We start from the raw sequence: 19159 nt of genomic DNA, 5'->3' as shown, positions 1-19159 counted from the left end.
ATCATATTTAGTTGCTTAATTTTGTCAAGTGCTTTTTCGATATCTATTGAGATGACTGCATAAGTTTGCCCCTTCAGTCTGATGGGTTGACTTTTCTTAAATATTGTAGTGATCTATAAATGTGAATCACATTAAAGTGATTGATCATTTTGTACCAGATTTCTGTATCCTTGGCTAGTTGTTATATAAATTCCTCTAGACAGGGTGAAAATCAACTATGATTTCAGGTTTATCTATTTCTCCTTTAGTTCTCCAAGATTCTGCCTCATGAATTTTGAAACTATTATTAGATTTATACCTATTTAGGATTGTTATGCCTTCCTAATGAATTGATTTTTCACGTTTTTAAAAAAGATTTATTTATTTAGTTGAAAGGCAGAGTTTACAGAGAGAGAACGTGCGCAAGAGCAAGATCTTCCATTTCACTGGTTCACTCTCCCAATGGCCTCCAAGACCAGGGATGGGCCAGGCCAAAGCCAGGAGCCAGAAGCTTCCTCTCTGATTTCCACATGGGTGCAGGGGCCCTAGCCATCTTCCAATGTTTTCCCAAACACATTAGCAAGGAGCTGGATCAAAAGTGGAGCAGCTGGGACTCTAACTAGCACCCACATGGGATGCCAGTGCCACAGGTGGTAGCTTTACCCACTCTACCACAACGCTGGCCCCTTCATTATTTTTTTTAAGATTTTTTTTTTTTTTTCAAAGGCAGAATTAGAGAGAGAGAGATTTCATCCATCCATTGGTTCACTCCTCAAATGGCCGCAACAGCCAGGGATGGGCCAGGTTGAAGCCAGGAGCCAGGAGCTTCATCTGCATCTCCTATGTGGGTACAGGAGCCCAAGCACTTGGGTCATCTTTTGTTGTTTTCCCAGGTAGCAGGGAGTTGGATTGGAAATGGAGCAGCTGGGACTCAAACTGGCATCCATATGGGATACTGGTGCTGCAGGTACTGCTTACCCTTCTGTGCCACAGTGCTAGCCCCATGAATTGATTTCTCATCATTTAAATATCTGTAGGAGTTTAGTCTTTGTCTCTAGTAATATTCATTGAATTAAACTCCACTGTATCTGATACAATCCCACCAGCACCTTTATGCTTACTAACAGTACATCTTTTTCCATTACTTTATTTTTAAAATATTAGTTACTGGGGCAGTTTTAGCCAGGTGGCTGCACAGCCCCCCTACCTGAGCCAGGCTCCACCCCCATCCTAATGGGATTGGCTGCTCTTGCTTCCCTGCCCACCCTCAGGCAAAGTTTTAAAAGGGCCTGTTCCTGAACATGTGCTCTCTTGGCTCTGCTCCCTGCTCTCTTGGCCTCTCTTCTCCCTCCTCTCTGTCTCTCTCTTACAGTCTCCTTCTCTTTTTCCTTCAACGCCCCTTCACTCTGGTCTGTAGGGTGTTCCCCAATAAACCCTTTCCCTTAAAAACAAAAACAAAAAAAAATATTATTTACAAATTTGTTTATTTTTATTTGAAAGGCAGATGGAGAGAGAGAGAGAGATCTTTCATCTGCTGGTTCACTCCTCAAATGCCCAGAGCAGCCAGGGCTGGACCAGGCTGAAGCCAGGCACCTGGAACAACTTCAAGGTCTCCCACAGGGGTGGCAGGGATCCAAGTGCTTGATGCATTACCTGCTGCCTCCCAGAGTGCACCTGAGCAAGAAGCTGGTTTAAAATGGAGTAATTGGCTGGCGCCACAGCTCAATAGGCAAATCCTCCGCCTGCGGCGCCGGCACACCCGGTTCTAGTCCTGGTCGGGGCGCCAGAGTCTGTCCCGGTTGCCCCCCTTCCAGGCCAGCTCTCTGCTGTGGCCCGGGAGTGCAGTAGGGGATGGCCCAGGTCCTTGGGCCCTGCACCCCATGGGAGACCAGGAGAAGCACCTGGCTCCTGCCTTCGGATCAGCGCAGTGCGCCGGCCGCAGCATGCTGGTCGCGGCGGCCATTGGAGGGTGAACCAACAGCAAAGGAAGACCTTTCTCTCTGTCTTTCTCTCTCACTGTCCACTCTGCCTGTCAGAAAAAAACAAAAAACAAAAAACGGAGTAACCAGAACATGGACCAGGCAGTCTGTTTTAAGTTTCTACAGTGGAAAGTCTCTCACTTTGGTCCAATTTCTCTTACCAGAAGCAGCCAATAATCTTGTGTTAAAATGTACTTTAGGGGCTGGCACTGTGGTGTAGCGGGTAAAGCTGCCACCGCCGGCTCCAGCATCCCATGTGGGCACTAGTTCAAGTCCCGGGATGCTTCACTTCACACCAGCTCCCTGCTAGTGTGCCTGGGAGAGCAGTGGAGGATGGTTCTTTGTGTCTCCCCTGTACTCATGTGGGAGACCCGGAAGAAGCTCTTGGTTCCTGGCTTTGGATCAGCCCAGCTCCAGCCACTATGGCCATCTGGGGAGTGAACCAGTGGATGGAAGAGCTCTTTCTCTGTAACTCTGCATTTCAAATCAATCGAATCTTTAAAAGAAAATGTACTTTATGGCCGGCGCCGTGGCTCACTAGGCTAATCTTCCGCCTGTGGCGCCGGCACCCCGGGTTCTAGTCCCGCTTGGGGTGCCGGTTCTGTCCCGGTTGCTCCTCTTCCAGGCCAGCTCTCTGCTATGGCCCAAGAGTGCAGTGGAGGATGGCCCAGGTACCCGCATGGGAGACCAGGAGAAGCACCTGGCTTCTGGCTTCAGATCGGCGCAGTGCACTGGCCACAACGCGCCGGCCATAGCAGCCATTTGGGGGGTGAACCAACGGAAAAAGGAAGACCTCTCTCTCTCTCTCTAACTTTGCCAGTCAAAAAAAAAGGAAAAGAAAATGTACTTTAAACATATATCTTCATGAAGTACTAGTCAAATTTTCTATTTAACAGTCTTATCAGATGAAGACTACTTTTCTACTCTTAACTAGGTAAATATTTTACTAGTAAAGATTTTTTAATACTTAACTATTAAATATTTTACTTATTTGAAAGGCATATAAGAAACTACCTACAATTTTCATGAGTGCCTCTCTCCCACTAGTCTTCCTGTGAAAGCTTTCTTATAGAAGTGAAAGAACCTGCTCAGAGTTTCAGAGCTCTAGCTCAAATTTCTCTTCCATAAACTTTGTCCTATCACCCAAGTGGATTTTCTTAGAGAGCCATAACTAATTTCACACTTTCAAAAAAATGTATGGATCCCTGAGGTATCCATCAATTTCTCCTCTACTCTTTTTTTTTTTTTTTTTTTGACAGGCAGAGTGGACAGTGAGAGAGAGAGACAGAGAGAAAGGTCTTCCTTTTGCCGTTGGTTCACCCTCCAATGGCCGCCGCGGTAGCGCGCTGCGGCCGGCACACCAAGCTGTTCCAATGGCAGGAGCCAGGTGCTTCTCCTGGTCTCCCATGGGGTGCAGGACCCAAGCACTTGGGCCATCCTCCACTGCACTCCCTAGCCACAGCAGAGAGCTGGCCTGGAAGAGGGGCAACCGGGACAGGATCGGTGCCCCAACCGGGATGAGAACCCGGTGTGCCGGCGCCGCAAGGCGGAGGATTAGCCTGTTGAGCCACGGCGCCGGCTTCTCCTCTACTCTTAAATACTTTCTTAGATCAAACTGCAAACTGGTTGTTTTGGAGGCAGGTTTTTATGTATTTGTTTTCCTGTTATTGTCTTGTCCCTAAAAGAATAATCTAAAAAGGACAATTCTTCTTTAACACAGCTTCTTTCATGCATAATATTGTGTTTCTGACCATCTCAGGTGATGCATTAACATTTTCATGCCACAAGAGTGCACTAAATGCCACACTTTGCTATGTAAAGTAAAGTGAATGATCATTTCTGGATTATGTATTCTGCTCCCTCAAAGATTGCCTAAATTTCATTTTTCAAAGGGAGCCTCCGATCAACAGCAATCCTAATGTCATCAGAATATCAATGGCCATTATAATTTATCATTCTACTTTACCATATAAATCAGATTTTTAAAATCTTATTTCATATCTATTATTTTACATGCTGCTGACCTATAACCAATTTTAAAGAATTATTACAAAACACATTACATAGAATCACATTGTTATAATCACACACACATACCATATATTTTTATTTATCTATTAGTGGTACTTTGCAGTAATAACATTATTTATAACCATCATTTATCAGGCACCTACTGAGCAGCAGCCCTGGGTGTATGCTTATGTCACTATGTCCCCTCCTCGTGCCTCCCAGTGACTCACAATGCAGGGTCTCACTCCATCTGATAAACTGAAGACACTGGGCTCATGGATGTTAAGTGACTTCTATAAGGCTGCATAAAAGCTAAGTGATAGAACTGGAATTTGAACTGGGTCCATATGGCCACAGAATCCAAGCTCGCTCTCTCCAGGACACTGCTGCAAATGAAGAATAAGAAAATGCTTTCATCTTACTTACCCGTAGTCATCTATCAGGTGAGAGCCAAGTACCACCACATCAAGTTCAAAGAACTCAGGTTCTGTCTTAATGCCAAACATGATCGGAGCAAGTTTAGAATAATCGGCACGGTTGCAAGTAGCAACGCAAACCCGCAGCTTTCGGTTATTCCCGTTCTTCTCCATGAGTTTTTTTGTTTGCTTTGAGAGGTTCTGAAAATAGAGTTCCTGAAGTTGCAAAAATAAAAATGACTTATAATCAGAATGATAAGTGTTAGATACAAAAACAGAACTTTTCACTTGGAAGTCCTTAAGCGCAGTGATTCCTAACCTTTGTTTCCACCCTCTGGGATACTCCCATTGGTAAACCCAGAGTTGTGAAATTCCAGCAGACCAAATAACTCCACCCCTTTCTCTCACACTCAAGAAAACACACTAGAATGCCATAAAGGAGTGACAAGGGGACAGGCATTTGGTGCAGTGGTTGGTTAAGTCACTGTTTGGGATGCCTGCACCCCACACTGGAGTGTCTGGTTCAAGTCCAGCTTCCTGCTGGTGCGTACCCTGAGTGGCAGCAGGTGAAGGCTGAAGAAGTTGGATCCCGTCACTCGTGTTGGAGATCCAAACTGAGTTTCTGGCTCCTGGTTTTGGCATGGCCCAGGCCTGACTGTTGTCAGCATATGAGGAATGAACCAGCAGATGGACAATCTCTGTCTCTGTGTTATCCCTGTGCCTCTCAAATAAGATGAAAATAAAATTTCTAAAAAAGAAATGACAAAGCCGGCGCCGCAGCTCACTAGGCTAATCCTCCGCCTTGCGGCGCCGGCACACCGGGTTCTAGTCCCGGTCGGGGCACCGATCCTGTCACAGTTGCCCCTCTTCCGGGTCAGCTCTCTGCTGTGGCCAGGGAGTGCAGTGGAGGATGGCCCAAGTGCTTGGGCCCTGCACCCCATGGGAGACCAAGAGAAGCACCTGGCTCCTGCCATCGGACCAGCGCAGTGCGCCGGCCGCAGCGCGCCTACCACGGCGGCCATTGGAGGGTGAACAAACGGCAAAAAGGAAGACCTTTCTCTCTGTCTCTCTCTCACTGTCCACTCTGCCTGTCAAAAAAAAAAAAAAGAAAGAAAGAAAGAAATGACAAAATCAGTTCTCACTGGAAAGGCAAGGAAATATCAGCTTTAACTTTTATTAATTAAAAAAAATTTTGTGGGGCCAGTGCTATGGTGTAGCCAGTAAAGCCACTGCCTGCAGTGCTGGCATCCCATATGGGCGCCAGTTCAAGTCCCAGCTGCTCCACTTCCAATCTAGTTCTTTGTTATGGCCTGGGAAAGCAGTGGAAGATGGCCCAAGTCCTGGGGCCCCTGCACCCATGTGGGAGACCCGGAGGAAGCTCCTGGCTCCTGGCTTCGGATCGGCGCAATTCCAGCCACTGTAGTAGCCATTTGGGGAGTAAACCAGTAGATGGAAGACTTCTCTCTTTCTCTGCCTCTGCCTCTGCCTCTCTGTAACTCTGGCTTTCAAGTAAATAAAATCTAGGGGCTTGTGCTGTGGCATAGCGGGTTAAGCTGCCGCCTGCAGTTCCGCCATCCCATATGGGCACCAGTTCAAGACCCGGCAGCTCGACTTCCAATCCAGCTCTCTGTTATGGCCAGGGAAAGCAGAAGATGGCCTAAGTCCTTGGGCCCCTGCACCCACGTGGGAGACCCAGAGAAAGCTCCTGGCTTCAGATCAGGTGCAGCTCCGGCTGTTGTGGCCAACTGGGGAGTGAACCTGCAGATGGAAGACCTCTCTCTCTGCCTCTGCTCTCTCTGTGTAACTCTGACTTTCAAATAAATAAGTTAGTCTTTAAAAAAATCTTTAAAAAAAAATGTGCTTGCTATACCTTACAAGTAAGCCTAACATACTAGGCTATAGCTAGTTTGGCTGAGAACCACCAACCACTTTACAAAAAGGGAAATACAGGTCCTAACAGCAGAACTCACTTCCCCAAGACTCAAGATCACATCTTTTAAAAAATTTTTAAATCCATATATTTTACTTATTTGAAGTCAGACAGAGAGCCTCCATCTACTGGTTTATACCCAAGTACCCACAACAGCTGGGGCTGGCCTGAGCTCAGGCCAGGAACCCAGACCTTAGTCTGCATCTCCCAAGTGGGTGGCAGCAACTCAACTACTTAAGCCACCACCCACTCTCTCCCAGATGTATATTAGCAGGAAGCTGGCATCAGGAAAGGAGCCAGCCATCAAACCCAGGTTCTCTGACATGTGTCTTAACTGCTGTGCCAAACACCTACCCTCAAGATGATATCTTAATAAGAACCTAATCTATTCATCTTAACACTATACACCCCCGTGGCCCAAATGCAAAGCACTGTAATTAGTGCTGGGGAACAGGAGGATAATTAAGATGAAAAACCCTACCCTCAAGGCATCATTAACACCTACCCAACACTGCTGACTGTCAAACTCCAAATGCACACCAGGGAGCTCTTGCTATGTGTCACAGCACTTAAAGTCAGTGTCCCAAACTGAACTCATTTTCTTTTCGAAACCTGTTCCTCCGTAACTGTTCTCTGATTCAGTTACGCACTTCCATGTATCCAAAGGCCTCAACATCCTTATCTTTTCTGTTCCTCATTCCATAGCCTCTAAGCTCTGTCTAGTCTACCTCCTGAATATCCACCAAATGTGTCCTCTGCTCTTCATCCCTACCAGGACTTCCCCTGGTCCAGTCCCTCATCTTAGCTCTGGACTATTAATAACAGCTTTGAAGTGATTGGCCTGTCTCTAGTCTTAACCTGTCTCCAACAAACTTTCGAAGTTATTTTTCCAAAGATGATATATGTGGTTATCACACTAAACAAAACACACTACCTATGGGACATATATAGGATAAAGTCCAAGTTGTTGATCCGAGATGTAGTCCATGTTTCTTATCCTTACTCTGCCAGAGCTCCAGACACAGCAACTGCCTCCAGTTCAACTAGTGCATCTCCACATTTCTGTGTCTTTTAGATGCAAATCCCTCTCCTAACACTTCTTGCCTGGACTCCTACTCATCCTTCAAACCTAGGTCTGAGTGTCACCTCTTCTGGAAAGGCTTAACATACACCTCAGTTCCTCTTCACCCTACCCCTCTAGGTCGCTGCCTTCTCTGAGCACCATGGCCTTACCATAGGAAATAAGACTCTCCCCCAACTCCACTGCCCACCATTCCCCTACCGTGCTGTACCCTACATTCGAAAGGTAAAAAGCAGGGACAAGGGATAACACATTTGCTTTATGAGACATTTGGAACTTCTCTACACCAGTGAAAAATTTCACCTCTGATATTGATGCTTTGCTTTTGGTAACTGGGAATTCAGAGAAGCGTGGGCAAGGATGTCAATACAAGGAGCACAGCCCCTTAGATAGGGGTAAACTATGAGACTCACGTGGTAGCCCAGCAGCATGTGTTTTAGGGTAGAATTCTGTGAACATGCAAATTACCATTCCTTAGGACCACTCAGAATTTGCTTTCCCCAGTTACAGCAAAGCCCACCCAATGGAAAGCCCTTACAACATAATGGAATGAGCCTTCTGCCAGGGGCACTGAACTCAGAAAACCTAAGCTCTATCTAATCACTAAAGGCACAAAAGTATTCTTCCAAAGATGGCTGCCCTAAGTGTTCTTGTCTAAAATCCTTCTTCCTCTGAGCATGTTCGAGCTGAATAAATTGTGGGTGGGTGATATTTAGATTGCTGAGTGAGGCAAAGCAGAGCATTCATGGTTGGCTGATTTGTATTTATTTTCCAAAGAACAGCAAACTTCCTGTCTGCCAATACCAAAATGCTTCGTATTTATCAGGTTACGCAAGTTATTCTACATAAACTGTGAAGATAAAAGGCCAAAGCTTTTTATTAAAGAAACAAGTAAAATCTAAAAAAAAGAAAATAACCACAAAATGGCCTTTAAAATAGTATGCTGCTTTCAGGGGACTGTGACAATCATGTGAATTTTTTTTTTTTTTTGAAGATTTATTTATTTACTTGCAAGGCAGTTACAGAGAGAGAAAGAGAGAGAGAGAGAGAGAGAGAGAGAGAGAGAGAGAGAGATTTTTCCTCTGTGGTTCACTCTCCAAATGGCCACAATGGCTAGGGCTGGGCCAGGTTGAAGCCAGGAGCTAGGAGCTTCTTCTAGGTCTCCACATGGGTACAAGGGCCCAAGCACTTGGGCTATCTTCCACTGCTTTCCCGGGCCCACTATCAGAGAGCTGGATTAGAAGTGGAACAGCCGGGACTTGAACCTGTGTTCATAAAGGATGCCAGTATCATAGGCAGCTGTTTAACCTGCTGTGCCACAATACTGATCCCATGTGATTTATAAAAAAAAAAAAAAAAAAAAAAAAAAAAAAACTTACTTATTTGAAAGGTAGATATAATGGGGAGGAAGGCAGAAAGAATCTGCTATCTGGTTCATTTTCCAAATGGCTGCAATAGCCAGGACTGGGCCAGGCCAAAACCAGAAGCTAAGAACTCCATCTGGGTCTCCCTCATGGGTGTCAGTGGCCCAAGTACCTGGGCCATCTTTCACTGCTTTCCCAAGAGCGTTAACAGGGAGCTGGATCAGAAGTAAAGCAGTCAGGACTCAAACAGATACTCACCGGGGTGCCAGCGTCGCAGGCGGTGGCTTTACCCACTGTACTACAACATCAGTCCCCTTAAAATGCCTTTTTAAAAGGAGGAGTTTTGGGTCCCGGCGCTGTGGTGCAGTGGGTTAAAGCTCCAGTCTGCAGCATCATCATCCCATATGGGTGCTGGTGAGTCCCAGCTGTTCTACTGTTCTGATCCAGCTCCCTGCTAATGCACCTAGGAAAGCAGCGGGTGATGGCCCAAGCCCTTGGGCCCCTGTACCCACCTGGGAGACCCAGAAGAAGCTCCTGATAGGCTCTGCTCTAGCAGTTGCAGCCATTTGGGGAGTGAACCAGCAGATGGAAGACTTCTTTCTCTCCCTGTCTCTACTGCTCTCTCTGTAACTCTTTCAAATAAATAAAATAAATCTAAAAAAATAAAAATAAAGGGAGTTTTTAAAAAAGCAATTCAAAGTAACAACTTCTTTTTTGATTGAAAAGCTATATAGCAAAAAGTCTTATCTGTGTTCCCAGCCATATCATTCTTTTTCCTGGAAGTTAACAGTTACTGATTTCTTATTTATCCTTCCATAGGCAAACTATCATTATATAAATAAATATACATGCTTGTTTATAAATACATACAATGAATATTATGCAACTGGTAACGTATTCTACAAATTGGCATACCTTGCTTTTCAAGTGTTTTTAATTGTGTTTCTGAATTAAATGGTAAACTGGAAAAGATTAGACATTGGAAATATCAAACCTAAAAGTGCTAAGCTTTGCAAATTGCTAGCCATCAATTTTTCAAATATATGAAGAGTTATGCTAGCCCTGAATGTTACAGTATACAATGTCACAAACATTTATTGAATATTCTTTGTAGAAAACTCAAAAAAGCATCGAGCTGAGAAAGACCTAGTGTCTGATTTTTAGGAACTTAAAATAATCTGGTTCATAACACCAGAACACACAGTAACCAGTTCCCTTTCTACCTGAAGCATCAGAAACAAAATTAATATTTTCTCTTCCATTCTGCATTATTTGTTTTCAAGAAGATGTCATGCCCAAAGACACATTTTTATACTGAGAACTGTGACCACAGTCTCCATCATCAATACAAAATGAATAAACATGGCAAAATGGACTTCAACTATATTGGAGAAATTTAAATTCTATAAGGGGGCATATAAAACAAACAAGTTAGGGGCTGGCATTGGTGTGGGGCTGAGATGCTGCTCGGGATGCCTGCACCTCAGATGGAAGTGCCTGGCCTGGAGTCTTAGCTCTGTTCCCGATTTCAGGTTCTCTCTGGTGTGTACCCTGGATCAGAAGGGAAGCAGCTGAGACTCAAACCAGGGCTCTGATATGGGATGCTAGATGGCTGCGCCACAGCCACGACAGCCCCCTGACTCCACTTTTGATCCAGCTTCCTGCTAATGTGCACCCTGGAGGCAGCAGGTGATGGCTCAAGTGCTTGGCTTCCTGCCATCCTCACTGGAGACTTGGATTGAGTTCTGGGCTCCTAGCTTTGAGCTGGCCCAGCACCAGCTGTTGCAGGCATTTGGGGACTTATCCAGTGGATGGGAGATCTCTTCTCTTTTTTCTGACTTTCAAATAAATAATAAACTTTTTTTTAAAACATGCTATAAGTAAAAATGGGAAATAATTACAGCAACATGTACATGTATTTTTTAATACTTCATTATTAAAAACAAGAAATCTAGCGGCCAGCACTGTGGCATAGCAGGTAAAGCTGCTGCCTGCAGTGCTGGCATCCCATGTGGGTGCCAGTTCAAGTTCTGGCTGTTCCTCTTCTGATCCAGCTCCCTGCTATGGCCTGGGAAAGCAGTAGAAAATGGCCCAAGTCCTTGGGCCCTTGCAGGTAAACTGGAGGAGGCTGCAGGCTCCCGGCTTCGATCTGGCCCAGCTCCAGTCGTTGTGGCCATTTGGGGAATGGGCCAGCAGATGGAAGACCTCTCTCTCTCTCTCCTTGCCTCTTCCTTTCAAATAAATCTTTTTAAAAAAGAATTTAAAAAAAACAAGAAATCTTTTCAGTGAACATGGTCAATGAAGTGTATTGTTCATAATGCCCAAAAACCTAAAGCTCAAAAAGTGAGGATGGTTTGGAAATTGGCATTCATTTCGCTCTCCAATTCCACGACTGTAACTGGAGCTACCAAAATGCACAGCTACGCAGCTACACACACAAGACAGACTGCAAGAAAGCACGCCTTTACCTTGAACTCACAGGCAGCCTTGAGAAACACAAGGCTTAGAGAGCATTTTCTGTATTCTCTCAAGACTGTCCATGACAAACAGACAAAAAGTGACTAACCCTTTCCAGAAAGATGAGTGTTTCGCTCATCTGTGGAAAGAGTTCTTCGTGGGAAGATTTTTGTTGTTGTTGTTGTTGTTCATCAACTTAAAATAGCGCACATTGGTCGGAGCAGTCACGGGACAGAGGACGCAGCAGTGATGGCAAACCTTGGCTGAGCCTGCAGCAGCATTCCATACATTAATTCATCTTAGCCTCACAGCTCTCTTATGAGCCCCGTTTTACAGAGTACCGAGATTCAGAGAAAATAATTTACTCATCCAAAAAAAAAAGATCACAGTTAAATAGTTAATAATCAAGGGGAGCAAAAACTGAGGCTGGCATTGTAGCATAGCAGGTTAAGCGCCTGTGACACTGACATCCCATATGAGCACTGGCTGGAGTCCCCACTGCTACCACTTTCAATCCAGCTCCCTGACAACGTGCCCAGGGAAAGCAGCAGCAGAGGGCCCAAGTCATTGGGCTCCTGCGCCCACGTGGGAGACTTGGATGGAGTTCCAGGCTCCTGGCTTCCGTTTGGCCCATCTGGGGCCTTAGGGGCCATTTGGGGAGTGAACCAGCAGATGGAAGATCTCTCTATCTCTCCCTCTCCCTGTAACTCTGCCTTTCAAATAAATATTAAAGAAAGAGGGAGAGAGAGAGAGAAGCAAGTCAAACCATGATTTGAATGACCCCAGCCCCAGGCACTGCCCCATGCCCACTGGTTGCCTTGTGGCTGTTCATGTCCTAAGCATCCATGAACGCAAAGCTTCCTTGAAGAGAACACCAATTATCACCTGTCAGCGCAGAGGGGATGAGGCGCACAGCAGTAAGAGAAAGGCCACATCCTGGAGAGGTGGCCTGAAACTCCGAACCCTGTTTCCGGGCCGTAATTCCGTGTCATTTGTCCTCCCAGAGCTGCTCAAGAGGGGTTAGCCAGTTACCTATTCTGCTAAACTGTGTGTGCCCCACCCCGCCTATCAGAGAGGAGCAAGTACTTGCGGCCCAACGATTTTCTGTGTGCTCAGAGTCCGGGCACACAGAAACACCTAAGTGCTTCTCAAACTTCCAAGAGGGCCCTGGCTCAGTGCAGGCGCAGAGCTGGGCGGGGACCTTCAAGATCATCTTTCAGCTCAACCTCCCCACAGCCCTGGCCAGCCGGTCCGCGGGAGGCTCTCCACCCTGTCTCGCCACTCCAGTTACCCGGGCCCACCCCCAGCCCGTCCGCGGCCAAAGCGGGGGCTCCATCGGGCAGGACGAGGCCACCTCGGGATGCAGGCCTGCGGGCAGGGGGCGGTGCAAAGCTGCCGGCGGCCGGCCGGGGAGGCCCTGGGGTCCTGCGGGATGCTCTCCCCAGTCCCCCGCGGACGCGCGGCTCTCACCAGAGGCTGGTTCCTTCCCGCGCCGCCGCCACCGCCAACGCCGCCAACGCCGCCGCCCCAGCTTACCTAGCGAGAGCCGAACCCAGGGCCAGAAAGCGCGCCGGCCGCAGGCCCGCCCCTCAGGCTTCCGCAATCCAGACGCTAGAATCGATGACTCGTGGCTCGACCCGGGCGCCCGCTTCTCCCACGCCCCTCCACACCCACCCCGAACGCCGAATCGGCGACAGCGCCCTGACGTCACCCGGCAGGGCTCCCGTGATTGGCTGTCGCTCACGCCCCTCCCAGCGCCCTCACCAACGGTTTTGAGGAGACCGGATACCCGGCGGGCGAAGCACCTTCCGTTGTCGTGGCGGCGCTGGCCCCGCGGTGGGGTGGCCGGCCCGCCCCTGTGCCCGCCCCGGCGCGTTGGCTCCGCCGGCGCCGCCGCACCGAAACGCGAGTCCTTCCACGCGGTAGTGGCTTTGGCCTTGCACCCAAGGTGGGACTCCTCAGCCTTCCGTTCCCTCGGTCACCTCAGGCGAGGACCGAAGCGCACCCGGTGTAGCCTGTCCGTCCCACAGCTGGCCCTGGGGTCGAGCCTGGCCGCTCCCCGCCCTGTCTGCCCGGAGGCCGCGGGGGCGCGGGTACCCAGAGAGAGCGGCGGGGAAGGGCTCCACAGTTCCTGGTGGACACTGGTCCTGTGGAATTCCCGAGTCGCCACCACTGGGAAACGTTGAATGACTTGATAATGCAAAATGTTAGAACGCTTTTCTAGAAACAGTAGGAAATCTACACAGGTGACACTGTTTAAACGTCAACAACTCATTGCTACTTGTTGCTAGAAGCAGTTTTGCAGTTTCTGACAGTAAAACTCTAGTTTGCAGAATACTTAAAACCTGGGAGTTCTCCTGCAGATAGACTGGGGTCAGGGAAAGGTCACATAAGCCTAAAAGAACCGACAGTAAGGGGTTTTGTGCAAGGAAGTGCTGCCATCAGATTTCTTTTTTGTTTGTTTTAAAGATTTATTTACTTGACAGAGTTACAGAGAGAGGGAGAGACAGGTTGATCTTCTGTCAAGCTGGTTCACTCCCCAAATGGCCACAAGGGCCAAAGCGAGCCAGGAGTGGGAGCTTCCTCCTGGTCTCCAGTGGATGCAGGAGCCCAGGCACTTGGGCCATCCTCGGCTGCTTTCCCAGACCATGAGCAAGGAGCTGGATCAGAAGTGGAGCAGCGGGGACTCGAACTGGCGCCCATATGGGTTTCCGGTGTCACAATGCTGGCCGCCAGATTTCTCTATAAAATATAGCTTTGACTGCTGCGTGGAAAATGGAATGGATGGGAGTCAAGAATGACAGCAGTGAAAGTCAAGTGAGTGGATATGAGATTTATTTCAGAAGTAAAGTGATGGATTCCATATAAGGGGATGACAGGGAAACGGAGTCGGGTTTCTGTCATTAGTAATTGGATGGTCCTTTGTGCCATCTACTGAGATGAGAAAGACTGGAGGAGTGACCGGGTTAGGGAAGGAAAATAAAATTTGAATCTGGATCATGTTATGCATGAGATGCCTATGAGAGCTGATGAAACAAATAGGTAGTAAGGTGAATCTGGATATGAACTGTAAATGGTGTATTAGTTTCCTTTTGCTGCTGTAACCTGTTACCACAAACTTAGTGTCTTAAAACAACACAGCTTTATTATTTCAAGGTTCTGAAAGTTAGGAGTCTGAAATGAGTTTCAGGAAATTAAAATCAAGGTGTCAGCTGTACACGGGAGAAGCCATTTTCTGGTCTTTTCTAGCTACCACAGGCTGTCCCTTGGCTGTGTCATCTCTGACCTCTGCTACCCTTGTCACGCTTCCTTCTCTGACTCTTTTGCCTCCACCCTTGTTTCACTGGATCCACCTGGTAGTCCAGGCTAATCTCGTCTCAATATCCTTTTTTTTTTTTTTTTTTTTTTGACAGGCAGAGTGGACAGTGAGAGAGAGACAGAGAGAAAGGTCTTCCTTTTTGCCGTTGGTTCACCCTCCAATGGCCGCTGCGGCCGGCGCATCGCGCTGATCCAAAGCCAGGAGCCAGGTGCTTCTCCTGGTCTCCCATGCCTTGGGCCATCCTCCACTGCCTTCCCGGGCCATAGCAGAGAGCCGGCCTGGAAGAGGGGCAACCGGGATAGAATCTGGCGCCCCAACCGGGACTAGAACCTGGTGTGCCGGCGCCGCAAGGCGGAGGATTAGCCTGTTAAGCCACGGCGCCGGCCTCGTCTCAATATCCTTAATTACACCTGCAAAGTCCATGTTGCCATGTAAGAAACAGTCCCCACTTCTGGGGCTGAGGACATGGATATTTTGGGGAAGTCATTCTGCCCGTCACAGGTGATACTGAAAGTCTTGGAAGTCATTCAAGATGGGCGTATTACTTTTAAAGTTGCATACCATGACACCAAATATTCAATGAAGCATTAGTTTTTTTTCTCTTACAACTTCAGAAAACTTAACTTCAAAAACAGTGTTCAGTGTTCATTTAAAAAATTTAGATGCTGATTACATGGGTGTGTTTAGGTTGTGAAAATTTGACTTGTACTTAATATATATGCACTTTATTTTTTAAAGGAGATTTATTTATTTATTTGAAAGAATTACACAGAGAGAAGGAGAGGCAAAGAGAGAAATCTTCCAGTACTGGCAGGGTGCTCATGCACCAGCTTGAGTCCGGGATACTTGACTTCCAGGCCAGCTTCCTGCTGCTATGCATGAGAAAGCAGCATCCATGTGGGAGACCTGAATGGAGTTTCAGGCTCCTGGCTTGGGCCTGGCCCAACCCTGACCATTATGGCCATTTGGGGAGTGATCCAGAGGATGGACAATCTCTCTCTCTCTCTCTCTGTCTTGCTTTGTCACTCTTTTTCTGTAACTCTGCCTTTCAAATAAGTAAATCTTTTGGGGAAGAAAAAAAAAAAAAAAAAAAGAGGGGTTGGCTTTGTGGTATAGTGAGTAAAGCTGCTGCCTGTGGTGCCAGCATCTCATACGGGCACCAGATTGTGTTCTTCCAATCCAGCTCCCTGCTAATGACCTGGGAAAAGTGGTATTTAGGCCCCTGTCACCCACATAGGAGACTCAGATGAAGTTCCTGGCTCCTGGCATCAGCCTGGCCCAGCCCAGCCATTGCAGCCATCAGGGGAGCGATCCAGCAGATAGAAGATCAATTCATTCATTCTCATTCTCTCTCTCTCTTTCTCTCTCTCCTCCCCCCTTCTCCCTCCCTCTCTCTTTTTTTCTCTCTCCTCCTCCCCCTCCTCCTTCTCTCTCACTCTGCCTTTCAAAATAGTAAATATTTTTTTTAAAAAAAGATTATTTATTTATTTGAAGGAGTTACACAGAGGAGAGGCAGAGAGAGAGAGAAAGAGGTCTTCCATCTGAAGTTTCACTCCCCAGTTGGCTGCAATGGCCTAAGCTGTGCTGATCCAAAGCCAGGAGTCAGGAGCATCTTCCAGGTCTCCCATGCGGGTACATGGGCCCAAGGACTTGGGCTGTCTTCTGCTGCTTTCCCAGGCCATAGCAGAGAGCCGGATTGGAAGAGGAGCAGCTGGGTCTTGAACCAGTGCCCATATGGGATCCTGGCGCTTCAGGCCAAGGCATAATCTGTTGCGCCACAGCGCCAGCCCTGTAAATCTTTAAAAAGAAATCAAAATGATAGCACTTTGGCATACCTTAAAAATTTTTTTGAGAGTCAGGAGAAAGCACCCTCATGGGCTGATTCACTCCACAAATGCCCACAGTGATTGGGACTGGTGCAGTCCAAAGCCAGGAGCCAGTAACACAATCCAGATCTCCCATGTGGGTGGTAGGAACCTAACTGTTTCAGCCATTACACTGCCTCCCATGTTCCCCATTAGCAGGAACCTGGAGTGAGGAGCCAGAGCTGAGGATTGAACCTGGGTACTCCAGTGTGGGACATTTTAACTGCTAGGCTAAATGCCTGCCCCTTACATGGTGGTCAAGATGCTGATTAGAGGTTGGATGTTTGGCACAGTGATCAAATTAGTGCTGCTTCAGATGCCTGCATACCATATTGGAGCCTTTGATTTGAGTCCTGGCTACTCCATTTCTTATTGGATTCCTACTGATGCACACCCTGGGAGGCAGCAGATGATGGCTCAAGTACTTGGGTTCCTGCCACCTACCTGGGAGACCCAGATGGAGTTTCAGGCTCCTGGCTCCAGCCTGGCCCAACACTGGCTGTTGTGGGCATCTGAGAAGGGATCCAGTACATGGAAGATCAATCTTTCTCTCCTTGCCTCCTCCTCTTCCCCTGGAGGATAAAATGAAAATAAGAAAATAAAGGGGCTGGCGCTGTGGCGATGTGGGTTAACGCCCTGGCCTGAAGCACTGGCTTCCCATATGGGCGCCGGTTCGAGACCCGGCTGCTCCGCTTCCTGTCCAGCTCTCTGCTATGGCCCAGAAAAGTAGCAGAAGATGGCCGAAGTCCTTGGGCCCCTGCACTCACGTGGGAGACCAGGAAAAAGCTCCTGGCTTCAGATCAGCATAGCTCCGGCTGTTGCGGCCAACTGGGGAGTGAACCATCGGATGGAAGACCTCTCTCTCTCTCTCTCTCTCTCACCTCTCCTCTCTCTGTGTAACTCTGACTTTCAAATAAATATTTTTTTAAAAAGTCAATAAAAACAAAATAAATAAATACTTTAAAAAAAAAGTTGCTGGTTAGGGCACCATTGTCCCACATCAGAGTTTCTGGGTTTGATGCTGCCTCTGGCTCCTGACTCCAGCTTCCTGCTAATGGGTACCCTGGGAGATGGCCATGATGGCGCAAGTGTTTGGATTCTTGCCTCTCGTGTGGGAAACTTAGGTTGAGTGAACCAGCTGTGCCCCGGCTGTTGTGGGCATTTGAAGAGTGAATGAGTAGATGGGAATGTATTCTCTGTCTCTCTTCCCTCCTCACCTCTCTGTCTCAGATTAAAAAAAAAAAATTATTGAAGTATCAATAATTATCTAAGTAGGTTTTTGAATTTTCAAGTAGTGAAAACCACTACCAAGCTAAAGGGAGAAAACATTACCAGTGCCCATGGGCTGTCTACTCAAGAGCTACCCATCCATGAACAGACCTAGCGCCAAGGCTGTGGTTAGCTAATGGACAGTGGTAGCTGGCTAAGCATGTTGAGGTAGCTCTCTGAAGCATTTGGACTGGGAAATACAGAAAAGATTGGCCAATCTGAAGTGAGAGGAAAATGGGGCATATTAAAACTATAGACATAGATATACTGTGAGAGAGAGTACAGGTGGGCAATAGGGAGAGAATCCAGTGCCTAAACTTGCCTTGGATCCTGAACAATCCTCCTTCCTTCCTTCCTTTTCTTTCTCTCTCTCTCTCTCTCTCTCTCTCTCTCTCTCTATTTATTTATTTATTTATTACTTGAAAGGCAGAGTTAGAGAAGTTAGTCTCCTGGTTCACTCCCCAAATGGCCACAATGGCCAGGGCTGGCCTGGCTGAAGCCAGGAGCTGCTTCTGAGTCTCCCATGGGTGCAGAGGCCCAAGGATTTGGACTGTTTTTTGCTGCTTTCTCAGGTGCATTAGCAGGGAGATGGATCGTAAGTGAACCAGCCAGGACTTGAACCAGTGCCTGCATGAGATGCCAGTGTCACAGACAGTGGGCTTACCCACTACACCATAACACCAGCACCCCTGAACAACTTCTTGATTTCAGTCTATATGTATCCTTACAATAAAGCCTCTTTTTCTGAAGGTACTAACAACAAAATTGTAAACCAGGGAGAATACCCAATGCTATTTTTTTTGATCCCCAATTCTAACTGATTGGTAATGGCTGCCTGTAGAACTGTGTCGGAAATGATTCTGAGGTCAAGCCAGAATTTAGTGGAGAAGAGTACCGTGGGGTCTTCCATGTTGTACTTCAGATGGATGGAAAGGAGGCAGGGATGGCCATGGGTTTGCTGTCTCTGCCCTAAGTCAATGTCGTGAAGAACTCAGCCAAGAGATGGAAAAAAGTGAGCAATCACTATATTAAGATGGCTGTTTCACTTCTGTTTAATAAATATCTTTCTTTTAGCTGTTCACTCACTCTCTATCCCAAGCCATAGCACTTTTAATTGCCAATATCTTTAGAGTATACATAAGTAAAGTATACAGTGTACATATATCATTGCATAAGCCAGATTGTTTATAGCCTCCCCAGAAGAAAAGATTGTTCCTATTGCACTGAGTAGCCATATGAGGCTGTGCTACAGAGAAAAAGCCTATACCGATTAATATTACACTGACTGAAAATAGTTTAAGAACGTACTAAACTTTGAGTCAACTTCAGGTTACTAAGAGCATGAGAAAGAAAGACCTGCTTCTAAATGCACTGATTAGGGTATTCATAACTAGAAGAGACTCCTTTTTGAGGTTCATATTCCAGACCCACTTAATCATTATTCATAGCCCCAGTTTACAATGAATTTATTTTGATAGTCAGCATCTGTG

At 47.1% G+C, this 19159-nt stretch overlaps 1 protein-coding gene and 1 long non-coding RNA gene across 6 annotated transcripts in view; one reads left to right on the top strand and one right to left on the bottom strand.

Moving 5' to 3' along the window:
- Positions 1-19159, bottom strand: part of GNE (glucosamine (UDP-N-acetyl)-2-epimerase/N-acetylmannosamine kinase) — a 57251-nt gene that overhangs the window by 31379 nt on the left and 6713 nt on the right. Inside the window, exons 1-2 of one of the 5 annotated variants that reach the window (XM_062207958.1) lie at positions 12753-12857; positions 4395-4600 (exon numbers count right to left, since the gene is read on the bottom strand). In XM_062207958.1, coding sequence (XP_062063942.1) covers positions 4395-4558 — 164 coding nt within the window. In that variant the 5' untranslated portion in view covers positions 4559-4600; positions 12753-12857. Of the gene's footprint in view, positions 1-4394; positions 4601-4935; positions 5044-11325; positions 11486-12686; positions 12858-19159 lie in introns of those variants that run through there. The other 4 variants (XM_062207959.1, XM_062207957.1, XM_062207955.1 and 1 more) reach the window with 4 other exon arrangements.
- The window catches only part of LOC133771718 (uncharacterized), a 93105-nt gene continuing 86986 nt past the window's right edge, over positions 13041-19159 (top strand). Inside the window, exon 1 of the long non-coding RNA XR_009867614.1 lies at positions 13041-13164. This is a non-coding gene — a long non-coding RNA (uncharacterized LOC133771718). The remainder of the gene's footprint in view (positions 13165-19159) is intronic.

The sequence above is a fragment of the Lepus europaeus genome, chromosome 12, assembly GCF_033115175.1.
Source record: "Lepus europaeus isolate LE1 chromosome 12, mLepTim1.pri, whole genome shotgun sequence".
In the NCBI taxonomy this organism is placed as follows: domain Eukaryota; kingdom Metazoa; phylum Chordata; class Mammalia; order Lagomorpha; family Leporidae; genus Lepus; species Lepus europaeus.
This window is presented reverse-complemented; position numbering and strand designations above follow the sequence as displayed.